The sequence below is a fragment of the Nelumbo lutea genome, chromosome 1 (genome assembly GCF_056320005.1).
Source record: "Nelumbo lutea isolate HS-2025 chromosome 1, American lotus-T2T, whole genome shotgun sequence".
NCBI lineage: Eukaryota > Viridiplantae > Streptophyta > Magnoliopsida > Proteales > Nelumbonaceae > Nelumbo > Nelumbo lutea.
This window is the reverse complement of record NC_142684.1, coordinates 124925480-124934653: the sequence shown is the minus strand read 5'-3', so window position 1 is coordinate 124934653 and position 9174 is coordinate 124925480. Positions and strand designations below refer to the sequence as shown.

The following is a 9174-nucleotide window of genomic DNA, read 5'->3' as shown; positions in this document are numbered from 1 at the left end:
AAACTGGACTCCAACCCAAACCCATTACAGAAAACAACCCAGATCATGTGCCACAACTAATTGTTTCATGTCCAGCCTGGTCAACAAGACATTGTTCAAGGTCTCAGATTAAGTGCCACTGTCAAAGCTCGCTGATGAAAGAACTCAAATCTAATCTTACAAAAGGCAAAAGCAGTAAAAATAACTAATATAAAGCCCAAGCCAAATAAATAAGTTTAACGCATGCTGCATATTCCCATGATCAGCTGGCAAATACAATTTCCATCACAAACTGGAATATCAGACCTAATTGATTGCCTTCCCTGCTAGCAAAACTTGCGTTAACTATCACTAGAACTCAGACCTGGTTTCTTGTGTTATGATTTTTTACTTCCATCCATTGTAATTTGTTGAATGAATCTGCCTACGGGCTTCCTCAAAAAATAAGAATATCAGATATCAGACAATCAGATTAAAGAGAGCAACATCTAATCACATTTCTAGATAAGGTCACTTCACAGGGTATCATATAACAATTAAAATTAGAGTCATAAAAGGGGAATTATAAGGATATAAGGATAGGAGATCATTTACGTGTATAGTCCCATTCCACAAAGTCTCAAGTGAGTAACTTGCTAATCTAGATGGATCCCTTGGGAATCTGATTAAAACTTCAAATCAGACAATTTAACGAGGTTTTTCCAGCCATTTCTATAAGTTCTTTCCAGTTCTTACAAACTATTTTCATTTCTTGAGATGGGGAAAACACGTATAAATATCAGACTTAGGATGTTTCGCCTCTGCATGTTCCCTGCACTTGACCTCTGACGTGGTGCAGATGAAAGTTTGCATGCATACCTTGCACTGCATTCACCATCCATCAAGTACCATTAAGAAATAACAACAAAGAGATGATTGTGTACAATGAACCTATCAATCAAATATGTTGAACTGAAACTACATGAACATGCTAGAATGGTACAAACAACACACAAATAAAGTGAAAATAACAGCATCAGCAGCCATAAAACATGAAAGGTGGAAATAGCAAAGGGAAACCAGCTTCATCACTGATCTTTCCTCGTATTATGCTTTGATATTTAAAATAGAAGAGAACAATAATCAGGAAAGAAAGTGGTAAACCACTCATTGCTGAAGAATATATGCATATGAAAAGTTTTGACTTGCATACCCTTTTGATTCTTACATTTTTAGTACAGATGAAGCCAGAAAAGGGCTCTCAACTCAAATGCACGTTGAATTGTGCCTCAAAGTATAAGAGAGTGATGCATAATTTTTTTTATAGGTACCAACAAAATTTATTACTTTATATAAAAGTATAAGAAAGAAAAGTGAAGCATTAATTGCAAAATAAAAGCTTTGTTACCAAGAAAATACAACTAACAAATTCAGTGAAGTTCTTTAGCAGATACAATTGCTACACAAGTTGTTTCAAATAATTTAAAGAATTATGGTAAACCAGTTCTGGAAACCATGTTATCTCAGTTCACCACCACATGATCCAGATTTTCTCTACATTCCCCTCTCAAAATCTGGATCACATGGTGAATGACCGGGGTCATCGTGGTCCTAGATACCAGCTCATACATACAGAAAGATGGCGACATATGAAATGAGAATTATAGATAATCTGTATTTCTTGTAAGGAAATTTTAGAAACTAATTTAGTCAAAACATCTGTAGAACCCTCCTATATATGCATGAAGCTAGAAAAAGGTTAGGAGGAGCTATACACAAGATCAAAGATATATACAGTTGGCAAATCCATCACAGTATACCAGGTTCCACTTTTATGCATTCAGTCATGTCATTAAGGAGAAACTAACCCTTAAGAAATTAACTTAACACCCACCTGCCTCAAGAAAATAAACATGTAATAAGCCCTTTTTGACACTGCATAAAGTTATCTGGAAACCTGTGAACTTTGCCAGAGATCAAGCTTGTTCATGCATACAGATGCAAGCATATTTATGAAGACACATGAACAGGTGATTTAAACCCAATATTCCAATAGTACCCAAAAGACACGTCACATGTCTCAAAACCCATGAACACGTTAATCCAGAGTCTTTGCCAAGGTACAGCACTAACCCTGCATAACCAAAGTGGGTGTGGAACTTGTTCCCCCTCTTTTATTATATTTCCCTCTCTAAGGCTAAGTTTGGGAGTGCTTAAAAATAAGTGCTTACTCAAATAAACACTTATTTTGGACCGGGACCACACCTAAGCACTTATTTGCATTTTGGAAATATGCCTGAAATAAGAATAAACACTTATTTGAGAAGCCCAAATTTTGGGTTTATTTTTAAGTGCTTATTGCCTTTCTAGCCTATCTTGGCCAGCCACATCATTTTAAAAATACCTATACTACCTCCATTTAAAATAAGTGCATTTTCACCAAATGCTCATAACTGCTTATTCTCTTATTTTTCAAATAAACACTCCCAAACTTGGCTTCAACCATATACTCAAGAGGGGAAAGTCTAATCCATGGAGATACCCCAAATAACTAGAATGATTTTGGTTACTAAGTGTTAAGCTTACAACAATAAAATACTCAGTGTACAAAAAGGAGACCAGTTATTCTGAAAAATGCTCATGCTGAGAGTGGCAGAAATGCATAAGATGATGGATGAGTGGAAAAACTAAAGAGGATAGGGTCAGAAATGAAGTCATACGAAGAAACCTAGGAGTACCTCCAATAGGTGGTAAATTAGAGAAAGTAAACTAAGGTGGTTTGGTGATGTAAAAAGAACATCAACAGCACCCATAATAAGAAGCAACCTGTTGCAAGCTGAAGGGGCTAGAAGGGCTAGGGGCAGACCAAAAAGGGAATGGGTTGAAGAAGTAAGAAACTATTGAGCACTCATAATTTAATAATGCATATGGCACTAAACGGAATGTAATGGCGAAACAAGATTCATATAGATGACCCCACATAGTTGGGACAAGACTTAGATGATGATGAGACTCAGATACTACATTTACAAAATTAAGTAGGTAACAGTCACTAAAAGGGATAAATATATTTGTTATGAAAGGGAGCAGGTTGAGAATAAGGAAAAAGGATCTAGATAACCAATACATCTTCCTCATAGGGCAATTGTATTTTCTAGTTGATAGTAAAAGTAAACTTCATTGTGCAAACTTTGATAAGTTTAGAGCTACATCTGTACATAATGCAAAACATGAGACCCAACTACTAAAATCCTTAAGAGCTTCAATTCAAGTTAATCTTACATATCAACCCATTTACGTTTCCTCCTTTTATTGTCCTTTTAAGCAATCTTGCTAAGAGCACTTAAGCAAGCAAGTGAGCTCTCAACAATCCGATCTGTGTGAATTTGGGAGACATTGTTAGGTGGTCTTCACTGACAATACATCATGGATATCTGAGTATTACTAGATTTAAAAGTAATTAAATGCTCTAGATTTAATCATGGACACCTTATATTGTTTAAAGCCAATGCAGTCATTATACAGTATTGTTTCCTTATGGATGACCCCCCCCACCCCCACCCCCACCCCTGATTGATGGTAAAGAGCTCTTGCGCAAATGACTTTTATTTGTGCAAGTGCCCTTTTCAACAAAAATCTTCTTTTTTATTTCTTTCTTCTCTTTTTTCCTTTGCATTATTGGAGTGTTTATTCTTTAGGCTCAGTTTGGGAAGAGTACAAATACAAATATGTAAAATGCAAATACAAGGTTTAGGAATACAAAATATAAGGTTTGGCACTGTACATATTTGTATTTGTACTCTTACCAAACGGAGCCTTAATATGTAAAGGCATAATAAACAATATAATGAAAGAGAAAATGAGTAAAAGAATTAGTGACTCTTGAAATACAATAATAACTAAAAAGGAATGCCACAAAGGAGAAAGAAGTAAAAGAAAAAAGGAACAAAGTTTCCTTGTAAATATTTGGAATTCTTGCCTAAGCCTATCATCATAACTGCATCAAATGGAAGTGTTCAAAAAGTTATTATTTAGGCTCGGTTTGGAAGGAGTACAAATACAAATATGTAGAGTGCAAAACCTTGTATTTTGTATTATTTTCTACGTATTTGTACTGTACATATTTGTATTTGCACTCTTTCCAAACTGAGCCTTAAAGTAAAAAAATCTAATGAGAAAAAAGTAACCAGGCAGAACAGATTAACTCATTAACAGAAGTGATAGAGGATAAGAAGAGAGTTTCACTTATCTAATAGAAACATCATCAAAAGTTAAAGCTACTGCAACTATTTGGCCAATGTAACAATAGCAGCAAAATGATGGGACAATTCAATTACAAGAAATGCAAAAACTCACTTACCACAGTTAAGACTCAGCATCACTAGGAATTTGCACCGAATATCAGGCTCCTATTCCTTTTGGGATGGACAATGAGTCAGTGATCGGTTGTTAGTATTTAGGAATTAGCACTAAGAGATTTGATCTGAGGTCCAGATTTTGAATTTGAATCCCTTACATTTTACCAACTAAGCTAGCTGGCACCTTCATTTTTTCCTGGGCTTCTGTTTTTTTTTTTTTTTTGCTGCCATTTCTCACCTTCTCAAGGATATTTCAAATGCCTAGTGGTTTTTTCAGTGGTAATTTCAAATGATAACTTGTAGAACTAATTTACGGAATTCCTCCAAAGAAAATCAAATGTGTATTCCTTTTCTTAACAAAGAATTTGAGAGCAAAAGTTTAAATAGCAAGATAACTTTACACCAATTTTTTGTTTGAAATCCTAAATTTTGCATCTAGAGGTGTAATAGTTTAAAGTGAACAGGACAAAAAAGCATTTGATCCCAGAATTCAGCTATATATTTATCACAGAATCTGAGACAAAAAATGGAGGGAGGAGATTAAGGCTAAGTTCAGTTGAGTTTCTTATTTGTAGTTCAAGTGAGAAAGTGATGATTAAAGACAAATAACTAGCGTATGGCATTGCCAAAGCCACCAAAAACTGATTTTTTTTTTCTGGTTTGATTAGTAATATAACTTAATTTATAATTCATTAACATCCATAGAATAATTCGGTTACATTAGAAAAACTACGTGATTTTATTCCATGTCGCTTCTAAACACCCCACAAATAAACTATAACAAAAATACTACCAAATACGAATTATAGAAAATAAAGAACCTTGAGACAAAAGAAATAATACCAATCGACATCGTAACTAAAAACCCTAAATAAAGGACACCATTACAAAACAGAGATGAAAACTCATCAACAAATTGAAGGAAGAGAGAAAGGTTACCTGGATCGTCATCGCTTTTTTGTTGGACTCTAGCTGGCTTCCTGCATAGTTCGAACAGATTAAAGAGAAAGCAAAAGGATAAAAGAAAAAATCAACGGAAGTATCAAAGATCTAAGAGGAATAAAAGAAATTGTTGCAAACATAAAGAGAACCCCTCCATAAATAAAGGGGAAAAAAGGCCAGAGAAAGATACCTTTAGGGGCCTTCATTTTCTCCGAGTGCTTCTCTCGGGCCATCCTGGACTTCTGGCCGTTGCCTCCCCCCATAGAAGCTTATTTTCGAAAAAAAATAAAAAAACACTTCGAAACAGAGAGTTACAGGGGTATGAAAGAGTTGGGGAATAAACAGTGGAACGAATAAGAGAAAGAAAGAGACGAAAGAAACAATCTAAAACCACACGAGGAGGGCAAGAGAATCTGGGAATCTGGGAATGCAAAGGCAAGCACCGGTCTATGGTTTATAGCGGGAGCGTGGGGAGTGGACCGGTGGAAGGTGGACCCTCTTCATTGAATGAGCTTCGGCTTGGCTATTTTTTAGGTTAATTACAAACCCCACCGTAATATGGGGTCAGTGACAACTGAACAAATACACCATTGCATCTTTATTTGTGATAAAGACCTCGCCCGTATCTTCATTTTCGATAAACACCCCTTGAATTTTTATCTACGATAAATATCTTTACGTTATCTTTATTTCCGTTAAATTTAAAAGATTTTTTAAGAGAAAATTACATATTAGCAGTTGTACTTTGGGTTTTGGTCTCCAAAATTCAAAATGCGTTAATTCAATACCTAAAGGTTATTGGGAAGTTCTTCTCTTCAGCATCGAAGTCCTAGGCAAATGTCTACAGTTTTTTGGAAAGCCCTAGACCCAGGCCATTTAAAGCTTAATGTATCGGCTCAGATTTTGGAGCTATGTTAAGAAATTCTTCAGGAAGTGTTGTAGTGTATGCTTTTGGAAAATCCTCAATTTCTTCTCCCATCCAAGTTGAAGCAATGGCAATTCTCAATAGCTTGGAAGTCATGAACATGTTTAAGAAAGAAGCTCTAATAGTGAAACCAAATTGTTTGGCTTTGGTACCAACCATTAAGTGGCATGAGAAAAAATAGAAATGCCCTTTGGGTATCTAATTTTCTTTATCAACTATCCATTCAAATCTCTTAAAAGGAAAGTATCAAAACCAACTTTCAAAATTTCCATCCCTTTTAATTTTTCCCTCTAAAATCAAATCCTTTTCCGCAACCATGGATGAGAAAATAGACTAGTTGGTTGTTTTATTTTTTTAACTCTCTCTCTCTCTCTAGGTGTGTGCTCACGTTTGGCAAAGCTTTTGGGTCTCACATCTCATTTAATGTTGTTTCAATTTTTTCTTCTATTTTTTCAAAACAAATGTTGAAGGAGATGAGATTCGATTGGAACCCATTGCCCCTTCACAAGCACAATCATGTATTGGTTGTGCTTGTGAACAAAGATAGAGAAACAAGGAAAAGCCTAGTTTCATGGTTGTTGAGGCTCGTCATTTTAACCTCTTTCCCTCTCAAGTGATTGGAAATAGGTATTGATTTTGAATCATGAATCTCTCCCAGCTTACTGTGTTTTCGCAATCTGGGTCTTGTTGGGCTCTTCATCTTTGTATGTGTTTCTTCTAATTCAGAATTGAATTTTCAAAGAAATCATGAATGCCATTGGAACAATGGAATATCTACAATAACTAGATGGGCATGGGCTATAGCATCCCATTATTAGGAACCACCGCTGACACGCTCCTCCCCTTCTACAATTCTGTTATCTCTAATTCGGTTCTAGTGACGATGACCATGAAGCCAATAGCTGTCTTACCTATAACCTCCCTGTCTCAGGAAAGCATTCGAGGGATTCCACCACCAACTCATTCATTGTCGTGCCCAAGTCTCAGAAAGATGTTCGCACCATTCCTTTGTCCTATCTTGGTGAAGACATGCCGCTGCAAATCCAACAGCAGCAATTGAAAATTGATCGATTAATCTCTCAACATGTAATTACTCAACCCTTTCTTGAATCTTTATCTTAATAGATATATAGTTAATTGTTTCTACTACTGTTGCTTCTTCGTTCTATTTTTAGCAAAGTTTTACTAAATGGGTATTCAATTTTGTGGATATATAGAAAGAGAATGGTGTAGATCTCTTCCCATTGTCAGGTCGAGAGTTTGGGGTTTCCTCGAGCTATAGTGCTAAATGCACCGCTCACAAAGGGAGAGGTAGCCAAAAGGGGTTACCGAAAATAGTGAAGGTGATATTTCATTCAATGATCCTTTCATATGCCTAGGGGATACATTAAATAGCCAAGGTGCATTCAACCAAGAAGTTTGTCAATGCTTGCGCCTTTATTGCAGGTCTCAATTGATAATGTAACTTGAATTCCAACAACTTGATAGCCTATTTGGTTAGTCGACCCGAGGTCTTCGGCTTCGAGAGCACCGACTTGAGGGACTAGTTGGTTAACACCGAGATGTTGTGGGCTTGAAAGTAAGGCTTCAGCTTCCTAGCCAAGTTCACTAGCACAAATGTTGCTTTCTCTACTTCTGGATATCTAGTCTCAGCCTCGTGGAGCACCTTGCTGACGTAATATGCTGACCTCTGAACTCCTTTGTCTTCCTAAACTAACACCGAGCTGACTGCCTCATCCCTTGCCGAGAGGTACAAGAACAAAGTTTCTCCTGGAAGGGGCCTCAAATCAATGGTGGTGATGAAAAGTAGAACTTTAATTCCTCGAAGGCATTTTGGCAATCTTTTGTCTATTGAAAATCCTTCAACTTCTTGATGGTTCGGAAGAAGAGTATGCACTGGTTAGTGGTATGGCTTGTATCTTCTCGGGGTTGGCCTCTATGCCTCATTGGGTGACAACAAAACCCAAGAATTTTCTCGAGGTAACTCCAAAGGCGCATTTGGTGGGGTTCAGCTTCATGTTGTGTTTTCTTAGTAACTCGAATGTCTCGCCGAGGTCCAAGGTGTATTGGCTAGCCCTAAGACTCTTCACAACCATGTCGTTGACATAGGCTTTGATGTTTCTCCCCATCTGCTCTTTGAAGATCTTTTTCACCAGCCTTTAGTAAGTGGCTCTAACATTCTTCAGTCTAAAAGGCATCACCTTATAGCAATAGGTGTCATGCTTGATGATGAACGAGGTCTTTTCCTCGTCGGTTGGATGCATCTTTATCTGGTTGTAACCAGAGAAAGCATCCATGAAGCTTAATAACTTGTACCTTGTGGTGGCATCGACGAGGTGATCAATCATCAGCAAAGGAAAGTTGTCTTTGGGCCATGCCTTGTTGAAATTTGTGAAGTCAATGCAGATGTGCCATTTTCTATTAGCTTACTTAACCATTACCACATTAGATAGCCATTTAGGGTAATATACCTCTCGTATGAACCTAGCGCCAATCAGCTTGACCACCTCCTCTCCGATGACTTTCTAGTGCTATAATGCAAAGTTCCTCTTCTTTTGATGAATTGACCTACAACTTGGGTCCATGCTTAGCCTGTGAGTAATAATCAAGGGATCAATTCCTGACATATCAATGGTAGACTAAGCAAACACATCAGTATTGGCTTTGAGGAAGCTTAGAAGTTCAGAAAATGTGTCTTGAGAGAGGCGAAACCCAACTCGTACCATTTTCTTGGGCTCGGCCTTGTCGATGAGGTCCTCGGCTGAATGGCCTCGACCTCATGGTTCATCTCTAAGGTCAAGCCCCTCCAGTGGTAGGGCTTCCTTGTTCTTGCCTTTTAGCACCACATCGTAGCATTGTTTGGCAACTTGTCGGTTTTCTCTAACCTCCCCTACGACATGCTCTGTGGGGAATTTCATGGCAATGTGGTAAGACAAGACGGCCACTTTGAGTGCATGAAGGGTCGGCCTCCCTATGATAGCATTGTAAGGT

General features: G+C 37.3%; 1 protein-coding gene across 1 annotated transcript; it reads right to left on the bottom strand.

Annotated features, from left to right (window-relative positions):
* Positions 1-451: 451 nt before the first annotated feature.
* On the bottom strand, positions 452-5687 carry LOC148877343 (uncharacterized protein At2g23090-like). Its single transcript, XM_088985129.1, has 3 exons — positions 5449-5687; positions 5256-5296; positions 452-843 (listed from the first exon to the last, which is right to left on the bottom strand). The coding sequence occupies exons 1-3, from the start codon at positions 5519-5521 to the stop codon at positions 724-726; spliced, it is 234 nt and encodes a 77-aa protein (XP_088841255.1). The 5' UTR covers positions 5522-5687; the 3' UTR covers positions 452-723.
* Positions 5688-9174: the final 3487 nt, after the last annotated feature.

What these genes read in the sequence shown, in the direction of transcription:
- LOC148877343 (XM_088985129.1), bottom strand. Translation starts at nt 5,521, where the DNA reads ATGGGGGGAGGCAACGGCCAGAAGTCCAGGATGGCCCGAGAGAAGCAC. An exon ending in GAAAATGAAGGCCCCTAAAG is followed by an intron (nt 5,297 to 5,448) that starts GTATCTTTCTCT and finishes CGAACTATGCAG; the next exon opens with GAAGCCAGCTAGAGTCCAAC. An exon ending in AAAAAGCGATGACGATCCAG is followed by an intron (nt 844 to 5,255) that starts GTAACCTTTCTC and finishes TGGTGAATGCAG; the next exon opens with TGCAAGGTATGCATGCAAAC.